The 25,727-nt window shown below is 39.1% G+C and overlaps 1 protein-coding gene and 2 long non-coding RNA genes across 3 annotated transcripts in view; 2 read left to right on the top strand and 1 right to left on the bottom strand.

The window, feature by feature from the left end:
* LOC106911105 (protein sidekick-1-like) overlaps positions 1-6,005 on the bottom strand; it is a 67,012-nt gene extending 61,007 nt beyond the window's left edge. Inside the window, exons 1-4 of the mRNA XM_088007213.1 lie at positions 5,924-6,005; positions 4,862-4,983; positions 4,654-4,766; positions 1,081-1,231 (exon numbers count right to left, since the gene is read on the bottom strand). Coding sequence (XP_087863339.1) covers positions 1,081-1,231; positions 4,654-4,766; positions 4,862-4,983; positions 5,924-6,005 — 468 coding nt within the window. The remainder of the gene's footprint in view (positions 1-1,080; positions 1,232-4,653; positions 4,767-4,861; positions 4,984-5,923) is intronic.
* Positions 6,006-18,898: 12,893 nt separating this feature from the next.
* On the top strand, positions 18,899-20,069 carry LOC148161007 (uncharacterized). The gene is made up of 2 exons (XR_015763781.1): positions 18,899-19,441; positions 19,965-20,069. It is a non-coding gene; the product is annotated as an uncharacterized LOC148161007 (long non-coding RNA).
* Positions 20,070-23,098: 3,029 nt separating this feature from the next.
* LOC148161006 (uncharacterized) lies at positions 23,099-24,556 on the top strand. The gene is made up of 2 exons (XR_015762671.1): positions 23,099-23,612; positions 24,258-24,556. It is a non-coding gene; the product is annotated as an uncharacterized LOC148161006 (long non-coding RNA).
* Positions 24,557-25,727: the final 1,171 nt, after the last annotated feature.

The following is a 25,727-nucleotide window of genomic DNA, read 5'->3' as shown; positions in this document are numbered from 1 at the left end:
GACATTAAACCTTGAGATCTCATTGAGATTTTATGGGGTGACCCGAAACAGGCTTGGAATCCCCCAAACAATTTCAACCAGAGAAAACTGTATGCTTTTTATACTACGAGTGATACATCCCAATCTGCTTCACTTTTCCACTTTCTTATCCCTACCTGCATACTACATCTCTGCCATTTCAACTGCTCTGCATCATCTCACACCCTTGTTAATGTATTACTTCAGGAGGAAATTGTCCTGTAATCACTTTAGGTAGGTGTTGTTACTATCCACAGTTGGTACCTAATCGGACAGACGATTTTCACAAACAATGTACGTAGCAACCATCCCACGCTGTGCAGAGTGAAAGTCTTTGATATACCCAGTAGTTTTAAATACCTCAGTGATTTAGAACAGCTTAGCATTTAGGAGCCATAATACAAAATGTCACATTAGTTTTATTACCCTTAATATGCCGCTTAGAATAATAGCCTTAGCTGAAACCATTGTGATGGTTCCATTATAGCAGAAAACCAGCATAGCTCAGGCAAGGCGCTAACATACAGGTGAAGTCCCATTAGCATGCCGCACTTGTAGTCTGTACTGTCTCAGTGTCTGTGTCTGATTTGACAGGCTCTTTTTCTCATTCCAACTCTTAAATGGAAAAATACTCTGCTCTCCATTTACGTTATAATAGAAGAGTGGAGGGGTGGGAGTGAAAGAGGGATGGAGGGAAGGAGAGAAGGGAGAAAACTAAAGAAAGGAAAGACTTAGAGAACAATATTATACAGCAGTTTGTGCTGGTTCCAGTCCAAAGTGGTGAGTGGGAAACATGACAGATTAGTGTGAGCAACGATAACCAGGAGAGACAATGATTATAGGCTGTCAGCCGCTCAACCTGTTCAGTCTTGGTGCTGCTCAGTGAGTATGCTAAAAAATAAGATGCAAGGACACAACACAGGCATGCAAAAAAAGGAAGGAAAGAACTTCCAGTCAAATTAGCACCACTTAAATGACTGTAAAGGAGCAGAATGAAGGTTAATGGTTAACAGAGTCAAGCATGTATTTGGCGTATGTGTGTATCCATGTGTGTTTTGGTACCTTCCAGCTAAAATGTAGACTGGTCTGTGTCACAGACACGAGGCTGAGGTTGGAGGGGTGGGTGTCAGGGGCAGCCTGCAGTGTTTGAATCAGCCTAGAGGGGGCGCTCATTGGACTGGAACCAACGATGTTCACCTGCTGCATCCTAAACCTGGAGACCACAAAATCAAACTTTAAACACAACAGTTTCATGTAAAAATCAGTGTGTTCCAGTGAGTTGGCAACAAGCTTCTTCAAGTGTTGCAATCATCTGTTGCTCTGGATTCACCCAGAAAATCTCACCTGTAACAAAGAGCCGATGCTCCCTATTCCAAAGAATACATTGTCCTGATCAGGCTCCTTGCAGATACAGTCATAGATTCAGAATTTAATTGTTATTAAAGCTGTTGTAAAACTGTTTCTTATCTTGCAGCACAACACTAATATAATGAAAAATGTGGGTGTAGATGTGAGGAACTGAATTAAATTTTCAAAGGGAATTTTATGAAGTATCTGTTCTCTCACATCTGCTGTATGTGTGGATCTGCTCCCCTTCTGACCAGTATGTATGTATTGGGATCAAACTTGCAGAATTCAAAGGGCCTAATCTTAATAGATTACAAATAAGAAAATTCTGAAGAATCACTCAACAGATGGAGTGGACGATATGAGGCTGAGGGCAGCAATGATTTTTGTCAAGCAACTGCGATAATGAGAACCGATTTCGGCAGTTTGGACCGACCGTGCTGGGCCCAAACGTATCTGGTTTGAATGATTCGAATACTTCGATTATTAAAATTCCTCATGAAAAATGACCTGCCTCGAAGCTTCATTAAATTATGTTTTATTATTTAGGACACCATGTTCTGGCCGGTGTTTATATGTGTTGCGCAATGATCTCACTTCCGCCTATGAGTTGTTGACTGAAGCTAAGTGCTAGCAGTATAACGTCCAATTTTCAAGTTCGGTAATTACTGGATTTTTATTGTTTTCCTGAGGACCTAAAAGCAAACTTAAACTGACTGGCACAATGCATGGTATACGACAGCCTTTTTCCTCCCGGAGCAGATGCCTGTGGCTGGTTCAGAGCAAAAGGTGGGGAACAGTGAACCGGAGTATTTATGCAGATGGAGCGGATAGACGGAACAAAGCAGGTGGTAGTTCTGTATTTGATGCTTAGCGTAAGTGTAGCTTTAAGGACAAACTGCAAAGTAAATTTCATATCATCCCCTCCTAATGTGTGGAGGAGCACATTGTGGCCGTACATAGCTGGTAGATGTAGTTCTGTGCGTTTCTGTGTGTGATGAAGGAGCCAAATCCTGTCACTAACATGGACATAAAAGTTATGAATATCTGGGCAAAGTCAGAGTTCACCTATTAAATTGATAGAAGATGAATATGTAAACGTTAAACTGGAGTATAAAATTTTCTCATAAGTGTCTTTGTGAGCCTGCCTCTTTATTATTAAATTGAATATAATTTCAGATTTTTGTATATTTTTCGTCCAGGTTAATTTAAAAAGTGAGCTATTATTGTTACAGGTTAATTTTCTAAAGTATAGAAAAGTAATTGTAGACATGAACAAATATGAAAATTTGGGCCAATGTTGATATCCGGTACTAATACTGCTGTTATGGTAGAATCTACCAATGTTTTATTTTATCAAATTCTTATTTGATTACTCAATTATTTGTCAGAATAATCAATAGAATACTCGATTACTAAAATAATCGTTTACAACAGCCCTAGCATTGTTCTATTGTAGTAGATTAAACAGCATTTTTACTCAAACAACCTACACAACCTTGTAACAGAGGCACTCATTATTAAAACTGTATAAAGGAAACCCAACAAATTCCTATGTTTCTCTAACACAGTGGTTTACTGACTGGTAAAAGTGTCAGAAAAGGTTGTAAATATTTTATCTTACCTCTCTGACAAGATCAGTAAAAGGATAGTCTGATTTGAAATCTTTAAAAGTTAGGCATAGTGTCAAACTTTAGATATGTTTTCACTATTAAATTATTGAACAGCAAAAATCAACATCTGGAGCTCTTCATGAGAACTTCTTTAGTTGTCTGAGAGCAGCAAGTAGTGAGTCAGTAAAACAGCTATGTCTAAACATGTAGACTTGTAAACACAAAAACATTCATGAGAGAGAGTTTGTTGCTTTTTCTGCTTCTAAATGCAGCCATGCTTCGGTGTGGCTGTGACTGATGAAATGTGTGATTGGCAGAGTTTGCCTACATCTATGAGTTATTGTCTATGCGATGGGGAACAAGTGAAAGCAGGATGGAAGAAGAAACGAGAAATACAGACAAGTCCAACACTTCATCTAGCGTCCCAGTGGCTCTGCTTGTGACAATGAGAGCTGTGTTAGCTTCGAACATATTTTCATATCAAAATATCAAACTTCTGAAAAGTTACATTTCCAGAATTCGCTGATTAAATTTTTAAACTAAAACTAGTTTGGGACTCTATTAAAAATTTAAACAAGTTAATCGTAGGGTTTGTAATTAATTAATCAAAATGAGCATGCAGGTTCTTAAGGTCCTCCTGCAAACGGCCCGCCCCCCTGCTGATGCCCCACCAAGCAGTGGTGATGATCATCGATTCAAATTTTTATAGTTTTCGTTTGTTGTTTAGCTGATCAAAAGTTGGATCAAGGAGGTTCAGAGGCGCACTCCTGTGACTTAGCTATATAATAGTATTTGTTGGATCACAGTTTATTTTGGACACCTTTATAAAACTCATAATTCTCTGGTGTTGCCAATGCCAGTGGACCAGGAGAAGCAGCTTTGTCATTAATCCATTTGCTTAGGGGATATGGATATGTTGTGTATCATAGATACACAAAGGACTTTTGTATGTAAAAAAGAAAAAAGTAATTAATTGTGTTAGGATATGTGTTAATTAATCAAAATTAACACTTTAAAGTGCCATAAACAAAACTGAAACCAGAAAAGTTCATAATATATTTTTGACAGATATTTCCAGATGGACGAAAGGACGAATTTTTAAACAATAGAACAAGACATAAAGTCTGGAAATAAGAATATTCCTCCATTATAATCCAGAATCAGAAGAACAAACTCCATATTTTTCCACACTTTGTATGAATCCTGAATATTAGGATGAGGGGACATTCATGTCAAGCGGACTTAAGGAAAATGAGAGAAGAGCTGCTTATCAAAGAGAGAACACATTCTCTCCTCTTCTCCTTGCCTCTTATTCTCCGCTCGTCCTGAATGCCTTCTGCTGCCATTCCAACTTTCTCATCAGCATTCCTCTCCCCTCCGCTTCCTTATGCCTCTTATTTCCCCCTCCCCTCTCCTATAGCTAGTTTGCAAGAGGGTAATAAGGATCTGCATGCTGCAGCTGTGAAGGTGCTGACAAACAGAAAAGTCTCAGATGGAACTGTCTCTCTGTGTGCCTGTGTGATTTATCGAACTTCACCTGAGCCCTGCGATACTGCAGGAACCGCAGAAGAGTGAGATTTGTGTAAGCTGGAGCATGTGCACACGCACACTTAGCATGTGCAGTGCTGTGAGCCTGTGAAAGTGCTCAGACGTGCTCTGTGTGTTTGCTGCTCACCTGTACTGAGTGAAGGGAGTGAGGCTGGGGATCTCCAGCGTGTCTGCATTCGGCTCGTTGTCTTTCTGGTAAACGACCCTCCATGCCTCCTCCCTCCCATCCTCTTTCACCACCTGTTAAATACAGAGCATGTTGCAGAACAGGTCTCCTCCTGTTGTGTTTTAACATTGATGGTAACCACTAAAGTGCACTCTCAGCACAAACACACTTGTCCTTCAACGATCCATCTGGATATGACGGTTTTGCCATCAGAACCAGGGCGGAACCTGAGCGTCGCTGTCCGGGGACTGATGTTAGAGATGACCAGGTTGGAGGGAGCCCCAGGAAGTTCTGCAAACAGAAGATAATATTACCAAAATACAATTTTTTTCAGAAATTAAATTTTAAAAGTTAGACTTCTAAACTGTATACAGCCATTACACATAGTGATATATTTCAAATGATTTATTTTATCTTTGTGAATGATGTTTTATTATGGCTTAGAGCTGAAAAGCACACAAGAATGTTAGAATATTCATGGAATTTCACTGAGTTCCTTCACATTACAGATAAGTCTCACCTGTGTAGAGTTGCCTTTGATTCATAATAGCTGGAACACTGATCGATAAATTTGAAGAATATAATGCTTTATAATTTGATGGTGGCATTTTGACAAAATAATATTTGTTACCTGTTTCGTAATTAGGTACTATATTATGTTTTATGGTGCAAAGCTCTTTGAACTGCCTTGTTGCTGAAATGTGCTTTATAAATAAACTTGACTTAACTATAATTCACAGAAGACCAATACAAAGAAAGCAATGTCTGCACCAGAAACGACCATGTACTGTATGGTACAAAAGGAACATTCAGGCATGTTCCTTTTGCCTGAATTCCTGCATCAGTGCAGCATAGTAAGGAGGTGATCAGCTTGTGGTGCAGTTGGTGGTGTAGTGGAAGCCCAGATTCATTTAACTTAGGCCGAGCTCCACTGTTGGGTCCAGTCATGAGTATGTTCATTTAAAACGGTTGTTCTGTGACTTAGGTTTTTCATATGTTGGAGTTGATTCTGTTTTTTTGTTTGTTTGTTTGTTTCGTCATAAAAACAACAAAAAAATTCCTATGTTGTCTTTAATTCCTTTTTTGATCCTATAACTTTTCCTGGTTTATTATTTTCTTGGCTTGTGCTCTCCTTGTGTTTTGCCTTTTCTCCACTCACCCTTCGCTTCTCCAATGTTGTTCTATTTTCAGTTAATCAGTCTCACCTGTTTCCACTCAAGTAATCATCTACCCGTATTTGAGCTCCCTGTTTCCACTATTCCTTGCTGGACTCCGTCTGTTGCCGGGACTTCCCGTTCTAGCATTGTCTTCATGTTGCCTACCATTTTTTAAACTTTGATTTTCAGTTTTTAAGAAATTCCCTGCCAGCTACCTGCTTACAATTAGCTCCTATAACACCACCTATACATGAAGGAATCAACTGTCTCTCATTTTCTCCTTCACAATACCTCCAAGATTCTCTTTGGGGTTTAGGTCAGGCAAGGTCCCTGCCATATCAAGTCCAATACCACAGCTAGAACACCAGGTATTGGCACTTCAGACAGGGTGGGAAGCTTCCAAGTTCATCCAATAGTTGTGTTCCTCTTATCTTGGAACAGGTGGTGGGGATTATGGGTTTCCAGAATATTAATAAAAGCTGGGGTCCTCACAACTTCCAGAAATATAGTCACAGCCTTGATATGTAGAATGCTTTGTAGGCTACATTTAATGTCTGTAAAAAATCTTTTGAATTGGCTTTATGTAATATTTCCATTTTCTGAGAAACTAAAAATATAAGGTTCAGATAATCATCTAAATAACATAAATGCATATTAATATAACCACCTCTGTGTAATGAACTCTCATCAGTTTCATATTTTGAACTGAATTGCTGAAGCAAATTCATATTTTCCAGGATGTTTTATATTGAGACGTATATGCAGCTTTTACGCAAAGCTGCAAAGAAACTCACAAAATGTAGCTGTTAACCTGAAACTCCCTTCCACTCGTGAAGGTCATATACTTTTACTGGCATATAAAATATTACTGGACCAAAACCTGTGGATGCATTTCCTTCATTATGAAAAGAGAAGTTGGTGTACTGCAATTGAAACATTTCAGTAAGTGCTCACAGATCCATCGAGATAAAAAAACACCTCTGCTTTTTGGTACTGTTGCATACAAATGCAAAACACTTTATTTACAGAGGCCATCATTTTGCTCAAGAAGAAAAGGACAGAAGCATCACAGCATGACAGATTATTTCAGCAGGGTGCAATAAAAGAAATACACTTCAAAAATAACATTTTCTGTACAGACTTTTAAGTTGAGCTAGAAAACAGAGGTGTGAAAAACAGCAAATGTGTTGGACTGTGGGAGGAAGCCGGAGTACCCAGAGAGAACCCATGCATGCACAGGGAGAACATGCAAACTCCATGCCAATCAGGCAGGGAATCAAACCCAGGACCTTCTTGCTGCAAGGCAACTGTGCTACCAACTGTTGCCTACCTACTGCGCCATTGTGCAGCCCATGTAGCTGAGAGTAAAAAATTAAATAAATTACAGTATGACAATATTTTAACTTTCTTATTTAAGCCAAAATCAATAATTGAGAAAATACAAAATTTTAATTGTCAGCCTCACTCTGACTCCACCATTTATCAGCATTATCATTACAATGCCCTTATACCTACATGGAGCATAACGGTGGAAGCACAGGGTTGGTTTCGTCGCTTCGCCATTTCGTGGCCATCAGAGCTGTGAGTTTCCTATAGTTTATTTGTAGTAAGTAGAATAGAGCACATCTCAATAGGGGAGCACAGACTGACTGCATCATTGGGCTGTTCATATCCGTGAAGCTAATATTTAAACAAGTAACCTTAGTGTTTTTGGTCTAGGAGGTTTAACGTTGTAGATTATATGCATTTGATGACATTTTAAAGTTAACTTAAAGTGGTACATCTTTATGACACTTTAAAGTCATAAAGGTATGGTGCTAAAGTGTCATACTTTTAGTGTTGCTTAAACAGTAACAGAACCCTAATCAACTTTTTTGCAGATAAATTGTCAATATTGGGCCACAAGGGTGCTATGTTTATGTATCTATGCTAATCGGGACATTTTTGTGTTACCATGTAATTCTACAATATTTAGCCTGTCTTAGTGCTGCCCTCTATGTGTGACTACTCTATTGGTTAAAACAGTACAGCTTGGCATCAGCTTGGCTGATGCCTATGTTTGGGTCGAAAACAATCTCAGACACACACTCAGTATCTAATATATTTAAAATGTATTGCTTTGATAACTTTAGTTAGAACTGCAATGCTTCTTATTTCCAACAGACTTTTACTAAAAGGGAAAAAAAAGGAAAAAATAGGAAATAGTGTTCCCAATTATGAGTTCAGCATATAAAGGCTTGGAGCAGAAATAAAGAGAAATTACCACAAGCACTTTTTTCTTTAAATGAGTCCATCTTCTGACATAGGAAATTCAAATTTAGAAAGTTAATTTTAAGTAAAGGATTTACATTTATGTCTATTTCTTTCTGCTGTGTCAGAGCAATTCATGTATTTTTTTCTCAAGGTCGACAATGCAAGATGGAGAAAGATAAATCTGAAGAGCAGTCATGGCGATGGGGGGGAAAAATGCATTGTCCACCATGTTCCTTTTAACCCTTGTGTCCAGAAATGGGGTCCAACCGACCCCACACACGTAAAATATGTATCACTTTTCACAGTCCTCTACGTTTGCCTCAATCCTCGCACGCACAAGGGTTAATGCCTGTAAATGTCTGAATAGGCAGCAAAGCTGTGAAATTGCGTTTGACCCATTCTTATTCTGACTTTATCCCATCTCTATGGGAATAATAAGAGGGAGGAAGCAGGCAGTTTGGGTGACCAGCTGTGTCAGGGGAGAGGAATGAGAAGCTGAAACACAAAGACTTCACAGGGAAATGATAACCACCATCCCCCACCCCCTGTACTCAGGACAAATCTTCATAACACAACAACAATCAGAACATCAGCAGAATATACAGTCATGAAAAAATTTGTTGTGTCCCCTGGGAACAATGACTGAATAATCTTGAATTCATCTTTTTTTTGCAGTAGCATCATCTCACATTGAACATTATGGAGGAAAAACTGTAATCTGAGTACACTTATTCAGCAGAGCAAAATGTCTCTGGTTGCTAAATTGCTGGCGGTCCTACTGATACTATATTTTGCAGAGGCCCTATTTGCCAGTAGGGCAGGACTCACTCATTGCCCATAACACGTCCTAAGGCAGGGCATACAGATTGTTGGATTACTTATGCACTTTTCTCTTCAGCTCATCAGATGTTTTCATTTGGTCTGGGGTCTAAAATGACTAATATGGTTTCTTTGGAAGAGAACCAGAGGTTTCTAGAAGCTTCTAATTATTAATTCAAGTGTTTCTGTTTCTCTGGAGTATAAATACGCTGAATGATAACTTATGTTTTTAGAGTAATGCCAGGAAGAAAGAGATGGAAAAGCATCTGATTCATAGTAGAGGAACTGAAATGCTGTGGGTCTGTTTCACTTAGCAAAGGACCTTGGAATGTTGTTAGAGTGCATCGCATCATGAACCGTTTGAAAAACGAGGATTTTTAAAGTACAAAACAGAGGCCTTTAAAAGAAAACTACAAATGTCTCATTATTTAGTGGGATAACAATCCAAAATACAGGAATGGCTCACATGACACATGAGCAACCTTCTTCAAGATCATCCACTCAATAAGCATTTTTTCAAACTGATTCTAGAATGAAAAATCACTTTTTTGAGAAAAAGCTGACCTATAACCTGACATATAACCCCAAACGCCTCATATGTGTCATACATAACAATTCAACGTGACATGAAGAAGAAGCTCAACTTTGTCGTCACTTACACAGAAGACTCCACTCTTGCTTTGTTGCTTGCAATTCTTGTGTTGCATACTTCTTGTTCAGAGCCACTTACTGGCCTGAGGGGGTAAAAACAGGGTTATGGGCTGTTGCATGTGTTTCTAAGAGAATAAAACCATTTCTGGAAATGGTCCGGTGTGGACTCAGATGTCTTTGAAACTGACACCTCGTTTTGCAAAAATGCTTTTCAGTGTGGGTGGGGCCCTAAACCTAGATCTTACAGAAGAGTAGTGGGAGTGAATGAGGTTGTGAGAGGGTCCAGGAATTTGGTTGCCATAGAGAAATTCTGTCTAGTTGACAAAGTTTCCAGAAGGGTGCAGACAGGGGACATACTAAAATCTACTGATGGTCTGGTAGGCTCAGTTCAATTGGGGACCAACATTGCAATATGTCTACCCCCTCACCTGTTGTGGCGCTGCACCAAGAACCACTGTAGGAAACGACACAAAAACATCTAAACATGGCACTGAGCATACTTTCCTTTTTAACAAAATGTAAATAAAAATGGAGCAGTGTCAGATTTTAGTAGTTTAGTGGTTCTCTTTTGCAAATGTGTCAAACAATCTTCAACAATCTGCTCAGCATGAGACCAGCCTGACATGTTTTGCTTATGTTTACCCAGAATGCCCTGAAGGTCCGCTTCATGTTGTCAAGGAAACCTGAGCTCATCCCATTTCCCCATGCTGGATATTTTAGTTTAACAGTAACAATACATGAAGTTACATTGAAAATGAATCACGCAAAGTAACATCTGGACACAACGGTAAACTCAAATTTCAATAAAATCAATCAGGTTGTATTTGTTGTGTTTTGTCTTATGTAAACTTTGCTTTAATTCTATTTCTTTCTGCATTTAATCATAAGAAATCATAGTGAGGCAGAGAGAGAATTACCAAGCCATGAAATAGGAACACCAGGCTTCCTGAAAGGCAACAGCTCTACTGTACAGCCACTTTGGTTTCAAATGATTAGAATAATGGATGATTCCTGTTTTCTTTTCAGAAGAACACTAATAATAACCCAAATTATGATTATTATAAGAGTAACTAATAAGTTATGGTTATCATAATATTATAAATGAGTGCTAAATCAGAGAAGCTAAAGAGGTTATAGATGAGATTTTGATGATGAACTTGAAATTATATAAAATGTGTAACTGCAATGAGAGATCACTGATGTTGTGTTGGAGGTAGATTGGTGAAAGGTTAGGGAAAAGAGGAACTAAAGAGAGAGGAGAGTTGACCAATGCTTCAAAGTTTGCTGATTTGGAAACAGATTGTTGGAAATCAAACTGCTGAAAGAAGAAGATTGTGCAGGTAAAGGGGGTAGGGTGACATTTGAGCAACCCCAGGACATGAACACGGATATCATGTCATAATATTTCTAAGGCAAAAAAACTCAAACCTATAAACACAGAATATGAAAAGCTTCTTTTTTGAACTAGCTGTCAGGAAACACAATTAAGCAACACCTGCTATCCCCAGTAGAAAAATAGTAAACACCTGAACGTCAAGCTTCAGGGTATCAATAACAGGAGGAGAGAATAATTGGAAACAGATTTAGCTAACAGTACAAAAAAATGTGACAATAGCCTCACTGATGTAACACACGCTTGTTCATTGACACTGCTGATAAAAAAGCACCGACTGCACATTGAATTGCTGCTTCTGTCACATTAAAACTGAAAGCTGCTCAGAGGCTGGGGCAGAACAACAACAACAACAACAACATGGGAACAATTATTTCCTCCACACTGTGCTTTTTATAACCGGGAATAAATTGGACAGCAACAATAAGCTCTTTCATATGCACAATTCAGCCACAGCTAAATATTCATATAAATGGTTTTTAGATGTCAGACTTTCAATTGCCACACATAATTTATAGCAAGTCCCCCGAACAAACAACTGACAGCTGCTGAATGAAATTGGCATTAGTTATGCACAACAGTTTTTTAAATCTAGTGCTAATGAATCAAACACTTGACAGCTTGCTTCTGTCAATAAAACTGAAAAACGCAATCTTGTCTGCCCTCAGCAGCCCAAGTCAAACACAACAAAGACAGTAGAAGCACTTTTCTGTGATGCGTTTGATTAACACTTGAGGTTTAAAGATTTACGGTAATCCAGTGATTTAGTCTGAAGTGCCATCATTGTTGAACATGACATTAACACATCTGTAAAGGCCATTTCAATCTGTAGAGACTCACACAGAGAGAGAAACAGCAGTTAGACAATTTTATTGGACCGAGAATTTGGCGCTCGGACACCGGCGGAAGACGTGCGTGCTGAGAATCGCAGCGAGCTTGAATGATCGGCTCGAACGAAGCTCAGGTAGGTCTTCCCCCGGGCCCAGTCACTGGTGGTGGAGCGGAGCTTGGAGAGAGGAGTCTTGAGGGGACCTGGAGGCGTCTGGGAGGCTGGTGGTGGAAACGGGGAGGAGGTGGGTTGAAGCACAACTGAAGCGGGTGGATCTGTGGTCGCTTCGTCTTTTGAAGGAGCAGGTGATTGGATCGAGGTAGAAGTGGTGCGTCCTGATTGGCTGGGGTGAAGGCGAGGTGATAGGTGATGCCAGAAGAGTCTTACAGGTTGAATTTCCGCCTAGGGCTTCATTTCTAAAATCAAATGCTGTCTAAGGCTTAAAACTATCAAGTGGGTTTTCCACTTTAACAGAAAGTTGTAAAGTGACTCAGTTATTGCTTGACTGAGTCTGAATTCAACTGTTTTAGTCAAATATTCACCTAGTCATCATAAGCTTGAAGAAATGTTCTAAATTTTATTTTAGTGATGCTTTTGAACCACTTCTTTTTCAAAGTGGACTGATTATTCATCTGCGCCTGCAATGTTTTTTGTTGGAACTCCCAGTGAAGTTCAAGCTTGAATCATTAGTCCCTAAATGTCCAAGAAATTTTGGTAAAAGGTCCAGGATCACAAACTTTCAAGTCTTGAATTGAAAACTGTTCAAGTCCAGTGTTGCTACCAGGGATGGAGTGCAGAACGGTTCTTTCAAGACCAAGACCGAAACTGAATGTTTGGAATTTTGGCAAATATTTCAGGACATTGCTTTTTGTACACCACAAAATGCAAAAATTAATGAAAAAATTGCTAATTAATCAACCATATAGGGTTTATAGTTGATACACTGAACTGGGCACTGTCCCTTTTAAAATTTTTTAGTACAAAAACTTTGAGGGCTGCCATATCCCCCCTACCACCAGGCTTAGCGGGTGTTCTGGGGGAAGCCTTGTTACTATTCCTAAAAAACATAATGGAATATCAGTAAATTATTAGATGTTTATTAGTCCATTCAGGCAAGCAAATTGCCTCACAAATGAAATTTCCAAAGCCATTAGTGATAATAGACTCTGTGGTTTACCATAAAGCAAACAGGGACTACACAGGGACAACAGACTACAGAAGCCAAGTGGAAATACTTTTTTCTTACATGGATAATGGCCATAAAGACATCAAAAATACTGAGGTTAACATTTAAAATAGATAATTTCAAGCTCAAACCAATAGCCTTCATGTCTACCCTGAGTGTATGTAAACTTCTGACCTGAGCACCATTTGTGTGAACCACCAGAGAATTTCCCCTCCAAATGTCACCACTCTTCTCCAAATTCATTCAGTGAACTTGTAAAGGTTATAATCTGAAATGTTGATATCAGCTGCCTGGCTTAGATGAATGACAAAATTTCCTCAACTCCATGAATTCATGAATAAGTAAACCAGAGTGGAATCTATGTTTGGTGGAATGCTCCCATCTCTCTTTCTCTGTTCATTCTTTAGTTATTTTTCCTAATCTTCCATCTTTCATCTTTCTCTCTCTCTTTCTTTTGCTTTCATGAATTAATCAATAACCTCTGAATCTAAGAACTGTCTGTATCCATCTTGCTTTCACTTTTTCTGCTTTTACTCATAAACTAGTCATTAGATAATATTGGGACAAAATTCCTGCTTGCATGAGGACTGGCTTTTTCCCTCCATCCATTCTTCGCCACTGCCACACAGTCCATTTGTCAGAGACTTTGGTCCTCCCTTCTAAGAAAATTGCATTTACTTGCATTTTCCATCTGGACATCCCCTAGCTCTCTTCCAACCTTCTTCTGATTGTTTCATGTCCTGCCCAATTAATTGTTGCATCTTTTGTCTGCAGTTAATCAGCTGTAATTATAACTGCAACTTGGGCAGTCCCATGAACTTGTCATGCCCACAAAAGCAAGCTTGCACATAGTACACAAACAGTAAAATGACTAGGACTGAGTTGCAGTAAATGGCAGACTTTTGTCTGAGTGAGAATGTGAAAGCGTGTGTCGGCTGTGTGGGTGATGATTCATGGAGGCACAGAAACAGCCACTTATCAGTTTGAAGAATGACAACGGCTTCATGAGAGCTCATCACTCATATTTACTTTGCCACGCAAGTGCATACACACACACGCGCACACACACGCACACACACGCCACAAGAATACTGACTCTAACATCCACTTTTACAGGCTCGCGCATGTTTGCTTGTTTATTTACTGCACCTGGTGGGACGCCGGTGGATACGGTGGAAGACGTGACCACGCCCTGTCCTGCACCCGTCAGCGCTGCTACCTGAATGGTGTACGCAGTGGTTGAGGTGAGACCTGTCAGCTGGTACTCCAGGGTGGAGTTGGACACGGAGCGCTCCACTCGGCTTGACCTTACACTAGGCACCTCCCACCACAGTATGTAACCTGTCAGGGGGGTTGGGAAGAAGGCTGGGTTAATAAACATGCATAAAAACATGTGGTGTCATGTACAGACAAAAATATCCCAATTGAAGCAAACCTTCTAGTTAAACGAACTAAAGTTCAGTTAAAGTGGACCGAACAGGGCTGGTGGGAATGCACCTTATTTTTATTTGTAGAAAACATTCCACTTTGTAATTCTGCACTACTTTGATTTGTTGTCATATAAAGTACCAATTTAATGCACTGAGATATATATATATATATCTCATATAGCTGACTATACAGTCAGCTATATATATATAGCTGACTGTATAGCTCAGTGGGTAAGACACCAGTCTACCACCCGGGAGCTGGGGCAAGTTACAACAGTGCAATTGAGCTATGCAGTGTGGGTCCCTAGGCAAGACCCTTGGAGCTATATAGCCTACCTCATATCATGAGAGACATTGATACGCATAACATGCCGGCTCAGACGTCGCACGGCCAAACAAGGTCTGCGTCAGGTGCTGGGGAACCAGAGCACCTTGATGAAAAATGGGCTACTGGAACAAGACGGAAATGGGCGAGAGACGAAAACATGGATCTGTTGGAATGCTACTACTCAAGTAACCCTAGTCAGAATGGGTAACATGCAAAGACTGAGGGTGGAATGGTTACTTCGACACCCACAGTCTACAATGACTGCCAAACAACTGGTAGCTCAGTGTTCCAACATCGGCAAACGGCAACTGCTATCACAACTTGAGATTGACGAGATACAACACAAATGCTACGGCAAGAGGGTCTCACTCCCAGAGGGAACGATAGCAGACATAGAGCACAGCTACAAGTACCTGGGAATACCACAAGCAAATGGCAACCTCGATGAGGTCACAAGGAAAGGAGCCACAGCCAAATACCTCCAACGAATAAGGCAAGTCCTGAGAAGCCAGCTCAATGGCAAGAACAAGATCCGTGCAATAAACAGCTATGCCTTACCAGTAATCAGATACCCTGCCGGAATAATTAGCTGGCCAATGGAAGAGATAAAGGCCACAGACGTTAAGACTCGGAAGCTCCTAACCATGCATGGACGATGTGCTCAGCGAATGTCTCAGACAATGGGGAACAGAGGACGAGGTGCTGGAGGAACCATCATGGGAGGACAAGCCCCTACATGGGATGTACCACCGACAAATAACTGAAGTGGCTGATATCAGGAAATCCTACCAATGGCTGGAGAAAGCTGGACTCAAGGACAGCACAGAGGCCCTCATCCTGGCCGCCCGCAGAGGGTGAGAAGGGAATTTTTTTTTTTTTTATATATATATATATACACATAGCTATAACGTGAAAAAACACGATAAAGTTGAAGGTGTATGAACACATTTGTGAGCCGCTGTGCAATGAGAGGATTACAGCCCAGCAGGAGGAGGGAGTGTGGGAGGAGTAAGTAGAGTCAAAATCCCTGTCTGTCCCTTTGCATCTTCACAGTCATGCATCACACTCCACCACACTCAAATGTGTGTGTGATGAGGCCACTTGTGTGGAAAGCCCTAAGGAGAGCAACCGGTCCCTCATCTATCTATGGGCTCACCAGGTTCTGGATGAAAAACAGGTTGAGAAGAAAAGAGTAAATGTGCAAGGTGACCTTGATTGAATGCACACTTTCTCATTTGTCTGAGTGTGGAAGCTGACTGTAAAACCTCTGCTGGGGTGAACGTTGGACACGCCAAAACCAGCATATACATATATATGCGCTCTTAACACACATAATTAATTCCCAGCATCTTGTTGTGCTTCTCAGCAACATCATCTGACAGACCCACGGAGAAGCAGAGGAAAAATAAATGAGGGGGCTCTTCTGCTCAGCGATGTGTCGCACAAACAACACCCTGGGTGTTGAGATGTGTGAGATGACGGCATGTTTGCAATAATGTGGGAAGACAAACTGCAGAGGGAAGGGATTAGCTGATGATGAATCAGTTGTACACAAACATAATGTCAGTGATAAAGGGGGGTCTTTGGATGTCAGAGAATATGGAGGAAACTCTTAACAGAGGGTTCTTTTGAATAGGAGCCTTTACAATCCTTCTTCAATTAGAGATTTTCAGGACCGTATATTTTCACCTCAGAAAAATATGTTTTAATTGGAAAAATTGTCGATATTTTTTCCTTCTATTGCACATATTAATTACCTGTGGGAACAGATAGTGACAACTTACTGAAACTTGTCTCATGATAGAGTGGCAAATAATATAAAAGTTCTATGATTATGGAGGGGGATGTGGAGGCAGATAGAAGATATGATTGGTGATTATACACTGCCAAGATGTAATGCTCTAACCAGTGATGATGCCATTCTTGTCCTGTGGCTCAGCCCAGCTGACTCGAAGGGATGTGTCGAGGATTTCAGTGAAGCTCAGGTGGCGAACACGTCCAGGCGCTGAAAAAAGAAACAAAACACACATTCAATTCTTGCAAATCATTACATCAACAAATAAGATAGCAAAAGTTCCTACAATGTCCTTCAAACATATTCATAGCCCATTTTGTACAACCACTTTATTTTATTGGGATTTTCAGAAAAAGAACAAAACAAAGCAACACAATTTTGAGGGGTAACTGGAGAATCTTCAAAGATCTATGGCATGGGTTGATAGGACATCTATTAACTGTGCTCTTCTCAACTCTGGTTTTTTGGAAAAGTGTCAAGAAGAAAACGTTAGACGCAGTAGAAGTCATGTTTGCACTTGGGCTCAGGCCATACAAGAGAAACATTAAGCATGGAAAAAGGTAAACTAAATGAAACTTCTATTTAAAAAGTTAGATGTGGCAGAAGATTTACACCCTGAAATCACCATCCTCATGATGAAACATGGTGATCACAGCATCATAGTGTGGGAGTGTTTTTCTAAGGCAGGGCAGATTTTACAGATCCATTTAACTAATTAAAAATTCTATTTATTTCACTAACTATATCACTAAGTGAAATACATTATTATTGATTAATTTCACAGATGTTTGACCGAATGTTAATTATATTGATTTTCTGCTTACAGCAAATAAAAACATAACATTGAAAACTGGAATATTACATATGACTGTGACGTGGTTCTATTATGGACAAACAAAAATGTCCAACAAGAGGAGAGGTGCAGAAAATATACAAAGGACGTCCAAGGCAGGTTAAAAACAGAAACAGCAGTACCTTCAGTGAAAGAGTCTATCACCTTCTATGGGACTTGTCAAGATTCTAACCACAGACTGACTTCCCTGTGGTGCAGAGCCTTGCCACCAGCTCTGCCCACAGGAAGCCCAACAAGCGGGGAAAAAACAAAACAAAAAAAAAACAATTCTACCTCAAATAAACTCTTAAAGTATACAAAGTAATAATAATAAATAATAATACTGAGGAAAAAACAGAAAAAATATAAATAAATAAACTTGTGATCAGAAATACAACAGTCAATTTAATAGAAAACACTCGATATGTTGGCTGGAAAAAATGTATTACCGAGGTTTGGCTTCAACGGAAAAATGATGCTAAACAAATAGCCAGAGCTACATCACAAAGATCAAAGCATATTGAATTATGAAATGTTAGAATGGTCCATTCAGAATCTGTGGCAAAGCTTGGAAATTGATGTTCATAAACACTATCCATCCAGTCTTCCTCAGCATGAGCTATTTTACAAATTTGAATAGACAAAAAATAAAATAAGAATTTAAACTAGCTACCTATTCCGTCCTCCTCCTTGTTATACATTACTTTGTTTTGGCCTATCATCTAAAATCAATCCCAAAATTAGGATTTATTATTGAGGGTTGTGGTTGTAATATGACAAAATATGAAAATGTCTAAGGGGTATAAAGACTTTTGGGTAACACTTTATTTGAAGGGGGTTGAATAAGACTGTCATGACACTGTCATAAACATGACATAACATCTGTCATGAACATGAATAAGCCTTCATGAATAGATATGACTGTTGTCATAAAGCGTCATTCAGTAAATAATGACACTTTTAATACAAAGTTGACATTATTTGAAATGTCTTCATTATGACAACTTGTCATTAATCTAGACAAAATGTCTTCGTTATGACAACTTATCATTAACCTCGCCAAAAATGTCTTCGTTATGACAACTTGTCATTGACCAAGAAATCATGATCTGACATAAATTTGTTATAAAAGTATTACCGATTAAACTTTAAAAATTAGCTTTATGTAGTAATATTATATAGCTCTGCCATGTTGTTTAGTCTTAATTTTCTTAATTTAATCGATCCTAAAGTTTTACAGCAAGATGTCTACAAAGCACTTATGAACTTAGCATTTGAAACATTATTTAAGGCTGTTTTAACCCTTGTGCGTGCGAGGACTGAGGCAAACGTAGAGAACTGTGGCAAATGATAAAAGTTTTACGTGTGTAGGGTCGGTTGGTATGGACCCCATTTCTAAACACAAGGGCTAAGTAGTGAAATACACCATCTCCACCAGTGAGAGGCAGCAGTGCACGAACAGGCGTGCAGTGTGTTGGTGAAGAAGAAATCTTCCATATTGTGGGGCAAACCTAACACAAGTCATAACGGCCAGACCTCCTGTTTAAAAAGAACCCGAAGTTTGATACCTAATACATATGAGGTATGTGTCTTATTAACTTTACATTTTCTTTGAGAAAATAGCATTGACTATGTTTTCTTTCTTTGTAATGTTAGCTATAAGCAATTCAAGCCAATCCTACCTTGCTGTAAGTTAATGTTAGCTAAAGTTATTAAACACAATTACTGTAAGGTTAGTCCTTAATATTAAATATATTTTAAAGACAGGCAAATTGTTTTTCCCCCTCCAATTTTAATCTAGCAAATTAAAAGCTAATATATTAGTCAAAGTTATCCTTCATGTGTATTATTTAGCGACTTGGCTGATGTGACACAGTGTTTGTGTTCTTTGCTTTGGCAAGTTTAGCCACATGAAGACCCAGGCTAGCCTAAGGACACATGGTGGGGAGGACAAAGTTAGCTAATGAAGACATGCTACGAGTGTGGAGGATGATAATAAGGACCAGCCACCAGAGAAAGAAGTTCCTATTTGACCAAAGAGAAAGAAGCAGATGAAATATTCCCCAAGAAAATTAGGTAAGTCGATTTTGTGTTAATATTTTCACCATGTGAAGTGGGGTGGGACAGCCAGGTAAGTGGGGAATGGGGAGCAGGAATCAACATTCACCAGCTGAGTTAAGTTACGTTTTAGACAACTAAAACTGATGTTAAATCTGTTTATTTATTAATAAGCTTCTTGCAAACAACCCTAAGTTAGAGTATCTGGTTAGAAATAATTTAGAATGCTCATTAAGTAAAAAGATGCATTCATGTGCCTAAAACTATACATTAAATGATGCATTCGAATAACAGTGGCAGTCTGTCTGAACTTCTGCCAGACAAATATTTGATCAGAATAATTTTGTTCAGCTCCAGTTATTATACCACTTGTATTAAGAAATAATTGTATTGCACTTTATAACAACCAGTCATGTTAACTAGGCAATTGTCTGTCAGTCTACCATTCTGACAGTGTGCAGCAAGGGACATTTTTGAAATGGTATTTAAATAAATGCTGGAGTATGATGACATTGTTTTTTGTTTTTGTTCTTTTTTTAAGTGACCACAATGAATTGAGTCATCACCGACTATGAGAATGTCCAGAAGAGATTCACCAAGTTTGAATTCATGAAAAGGCTTTCGCCATGATTAACTATTGCAAGAACAGCAGTAATTTCTGAGCATTTCTGGACACCTTCAAAGAGCTGCTTCCAGGAAATGAAGACAAGAAGAAGATCTCCTGTTTTCAGAGCATTACAGGATGACTATAACGAAGGAAATGGCTGACACAATCAAAGCAAAACATGTTACTGTTGAAAGAACCTATTTTCTTAAGTTAAAGAATAAGTAATTCTGTTTTAGTTTTTCAATCAGCATTTCAGAGTAACAACCCAGATAGCACATGATGTTAAATCAACGTTGAAAAATAGTTAGAATCGTTGATTTTTGGTTGAAGTCAACAAATGACGATGGATCAACCATCAAACAACCATCCAATCAAACCGTTGAAACTGTGACATTGAATCAACGTTGTTTTGTGGTTGAAATCTGATCACTGAAATGCCGAAGTCTGATTAATGGTTGATTTTTGGTTGAAGATGACAAATGACGGTGGATCAACCATCAAACAACCATCCACCTCTAGCCAAGTAACCAATGTTGAAACTGTGTCATTGAATCAATGTTGTTTTGTGGTTGAAATCTAATGACTGAAATGCTGATGTCTGATCAACATCTGATCAATATTGAATCAATGTCAGCTGTTTTGCCTCACCCCTTCCCCTCCTCTCCTCCTCATCAGCACTCTGGGTCAGAGTATTTTATTACTGAGTGGGGGTTATCACATTTAAATTAAGCACTGTAGAGGATAGTGGGTGCTGATTCCTTTCTGTACATTTTCTTACTTGTTCATAACAATTCTCACTGACTGTGTGTGTGTGATATATTGACACAAAAACATCTACAACTTACTAAAAGGAGTGGAGGGGTCCACCCCCACCGTTTACATGAGTGGGATAGCCCAACCACACAGCTGCTTCGCTGTTGGCTTGTTGGAAAATATGTTAATTCAATGTTAAATTATCATCACAAAGGCTGCATTTTTGGTTGAGGTCAACAACTGATGGTGGATCAACTATAAAACAACCATTCAATTCTAGCCAATTAACTAATGTTGAAACTGTGTCATTGAATCAATGTTGTTTTGTGGTTGACATCAAATAAATGAAATGCCAACGTCGAATCCAGTGTGTTTCAGCACTGGTCCTCCAGGCCCTACAAGTTTTAGGCATTTCCCTAATTCAACACACATGATATTAATTGACGTCTGATTAACGGGGTTTTGCTGAACTGAAAAAACGCAGGTCAGTTTGATTGACGTCAAGGTTTGGGGAAGAACTACCCAGATAGCACACAATGTTAATTCAATGTTGAATTATGATCACAAAGGCTGCATGTATGGTTCAGGTCAACGACAGAAGCTGGATCAACCATCAAACAACCATTAAATTCTAGCCAATTAACATTCATTGATTGAAATGCCACATCGAATCCAGTGTTTTTCAGCACCGGCACCAGGCACACTGCCCTGCAAGTTTTAGGCATTTCCCTAATTCAGCACACATGATTTTAATTAACATTTGATTAACAAGGTTTTGCTGAACTGAAAGCATGCAGGTCAGTTTGCCTTGAGGATAAGGTTTGGGGAAAAACTAGTAATCAAAGTGTTCAATCAATGTAAGGTGTTTTTTGCACCCCTCACCACCGCCTGCCATTCAAACGCCCAACCCCCTTCCCTCCACCCACCAAAAACACACACACACCTCTTTCCCCCCACCTGGGCCCATCTACCCCTCAATCGGGTGAAACAACTTTAATTTTAAGTGAAGGTTTTTCATTTTTTAAAAGATTGTTTTGGCTAGTGGCCTTTATTTGATAGTTAATTAACAGGAAAGTGGGTAATGAAAGAAGGGGGGTAATGCAGCAAAGGTTGCCAAGGTCAGGAATTGAGCCTGCGATGGCTGTGTTGAGGACTGAGTCCTTGATTGTGGTTTGTGCTTAACCCCTGCGCCACCACAGCACAACCCCTTTTAGGTGAGGGTTAATCACGTTTTAACTTAAGCACTATGTGTTGACAACAGTTGTGATTCCGTTCTGTACCCAGATTCACTAGCGGAACAAGTCAGCGTTGGGCCGGGGGGCGGGGCTAATTATCGGACCCCTAACGAATCACCAGGCCCCTGACGTTTATCGGCCAGATTGCACATGATAGCAATTCAACATTGAATTAACATCTTTTGCCAACAAGCCAACAGCGAAGTGGCTGTGTGTTTGGGACATCCCACTCATGTAAATGGTGGGGGTGGACCGCTCCACTCCTTGTAGTAAGTTGTAGATATTTTTGTGTCAATATATCACACACAAATGGTCAGTAGGACGTTTTTATGAAAAAGAAAGAAAATGTACAGAAATGAATCTTCACCCACTATCCTTTACAGAGGTTAATTTAGAATGTAATACCCCCCACTCACTAATAAAATGCTCTGACCCAGAGCTCTGATGAGGAGGAGAGGAGGGGAAGGGGTGTGGCAAAAGAGCTGACATTGATTCAACATTGATCAGTCGTTGATCAGACATTAGCATTTCATTCATTAGATTTCAACCACAAAACAACATTGACTCAATGACACAGTTTCAGCATCGGTTACTTGGCTGGAGGTGGATGGTTGTTTGATGGTTGATCAACCGTCAGTTGTTGACCTCAACCAAAAATCAACCATTCTGACTATAATTCAATGTTTATTTACCATTGTGTGCAATCTGGGCAGTTTGTTGCAGCCCTCATCACCTCCTCATCTCCCCCTACTCCCTCCCAAGCCTCCCCCACCCAGCCGCTCCTCCCAACCTTCTCCTCTTTACCCCCTCTCATCCCTTCTTCCCTCCCCCTCCTTGAGCTCTGGGTCAGAACATTTTATTTCTAGGTGGGGGTTAATCATGTTTCAAATTAAGCACTACATGTTGAGAACAGTGGGTTGTGATTCCTTTCTGTACATTTTCTTACTTGTCTGTAAATATTATTACTACTGTGCATAATGTGTTGACACAAAAACATCTACAAGTCTGTACTAGGAGTTGTACAGTCCACCTCCCCAATTTTACACTTGTGGTTTGTCCCAACCAAAAAGCCACTTTGCTGCTGGCTTGTTTGCTACCGGCTTCTGAATTGAATTCTCCTCTGAGCACTTTTATGGTAAGTTTTTCAATATTACTTTGATCTTAAATGTGTTTATTGAAAAATAAGGGCATTGTTTTGTGCCCATAGTAATCCTGGTTATTTTGGGGCAAAACGGATATTTTTAATAATTGAGGTCATGTCTCCTTTTGTATTATTTTCATCCTACCCACCACTCCAGGCCTAAGTATGAAATCCTGCGAGATTTTGTGGGATTTGAGTTTTTAAAATAGGGTGGGGCCTATTGTTTGGTCTGGGAGAGCATGTGGTGGACAAGAAAGTGTAAGGCTGGCTGGTCCAGGTGGGCTTTAAATTGTTGTGATAGTAATCGCTTGTTTTTAACTTTTTATTATGATATGCTTAGGGTCGTGGTTAAATGAGCCTCTGTACCAGAACAGCTGAGTTGGATGATTACATGACCGTCTGCAGCCATCAAGAAGTGCAGAAGGTTGTTAATCATCCACAGATTCAATCCAGGTGAGGCAGAAGGGAAACACTTAACATGTAAGGCAGGTGAAACACTGAACTAAACCTGCTAATGACTGATTCAGTCTGTTGATCCTTGGATTGGTAACTGGTTAAACTGAACTGGACTATTGTTACTTGTGTGGGATCTTTATTAGCATATAGACACTTTTTAAGGAATTTAATCAACTTATTTGGAAATATTTGTAGTTGATGGAAGATTGAACCAGCTATTTGATGGAAGTTTATTCTGTATAAATTATAATTTTTCCAACTACACTATAAATCACCTTTTGTTTGATTTATTTGTTTCTGGTGTGTTAAATAAACCTGATCCTCCCTGAGTTTTATTGTTAGGTTTTCTGATAAACAGCCCTTTATTTTAAATATTGATTTAATATCAATATCATAAATCCTACACTATACTGCAGCTTGATGGGTAAATGCAGTTGTATATGTAAACATTAAGATAAATATTAATGAAAGATTAAGATATTAATTTAACAGTGAGTGTACATGGGGAACTATATGGTTTGTATTTGTTCTCAGACCTGTAACCAGTACAGTGTTTAATCTTTCATTGTGTTTCAGAACTTTTCAAATGTTTATCATATTTCTAACTGGCACCTTCCTCACTTTTATTTTTGTGTTTTTCAGCTGTTGCCCTGCAGTTTGACCGAAAGCTGACTCTTGAGGACTGCAGCAAAACTGTCAAGAAGTGGCTTCATTATGCGCCAGAATGAGAGGAAGACATCACAAGGAATCAAAGTGACGCCAACCAGAGTCAAACTGGGGTTACCACAACTTGTACTGTTTCCCTACTTCATACAGTACAAAGCTTAACCTCATGGACTCTGTTCTTCTGTGGACAACAGACTGTTGTTTTGACAGTCAAAAAGGAATCAAATATGTTTAAAGATCTGTCCCTCTTTTCTTAAATAAAATGTTAAATCAAACCCATGTTGTCATTTTTAAACTTTTGTACACAGTTTACGCATCATCTGCCAATAATATACTGTTTAACACCAGTGAAGAAACTTTTAGTGGCATGTTATGATGTAGACCTATCAGACATAAAGTGTACATAAATCCTTAGCTTTCATTCAATATAAAAACAACCCAAATCTGCATGTACATCCACAGTCAAATGATGGTTGAATCAACATTGATTCAATGTAGAATCAACACAAATCTGCATGCAGATCCACGTTCAGATGAAGGTTGAATCAACATTGATTCAATGTAGAATCAACACAAATCTGCATGCAGATCCACGTTCAGATGAAGGTTGAATCAACATTGATTCAATGTAGAATCAACACAAATCTGCATACAGATCCACGTTCAGATGAAGGTTGAATCAACATTGATTCAATGTAGAATCAACACAAATCTGCATGCAGATCCACGTTCAGATGAAGGTTGAATCAACACTGATTCAATGTAGAATCAACACAAATCTGCATGCAGATCCACGTTCAGATGAAGGTTGAATCAACATTGATTCAATTTAGAATCAACACAAATATGCATGCAGATCCACGTTCAGATGATGATTGAATCACCATTGATTCCTAACTTATTCAGTGTAGAATCAACACAAATCTGCATGCAGATCCACGTTCAGATAATGGTTGAATCAACGTGGATTCCTAACTGATTCAATGTAATATCAACACAAATAGGCATGTGAGTTGACATACAGATGATGGTTGAATCAACATTGATATAATGTCAGTAATGGTTGAAACCCTAACGTTGATTCAACATGTAAGTCACCGACCACTTTCAATGTTGTTTCAATGTCAGCGTTCAACGTTGATTCAATGTTTCTGGCTGACATTGATTCAATGTTGTTTCAATGATTCTGTGTTATCTGGGAATATACTGACCAGACTTTAAACCTGCTATTATCTTAGAACAAGTTATCTTTTGTTTTATTCCAATATACAAAGGGTTTGTTCTACAGTTATGATGGTAGTTATAAGTAGTCCAGTGTGTTTCACTTCATTTGAGGTAAGACTTAATATCAATAACTCTGTTAGCATTGCATTTGACACTGTTAACATTGCATTTGACACTAAATTACATCTTTATAATTGTTGCTACTAGTTTCAATTTACTTGA

Source organism: Poecilia mexicana, unplaced genomic scaffold (genome assembly GCF_051168715.1).
Source record: "Poecilia mexicana isolate PSO_F unplaced genomic scaffold, ASM5116871v1 scaffold_1, whole genome shotgun sequence".
Classification (NCBI taxonomy): domain Eukaryota; kingdom Metazoa; phylum Chordata; class Actinopteri; order Cyprinodontiformes; family Poeciliidae; genus Poecilia; species Poecilia mexicana.
Note: the sequence above shows the minus strand (reverse complement) of the source record. Positions and strands in the feature narration are given on the sequence as shown.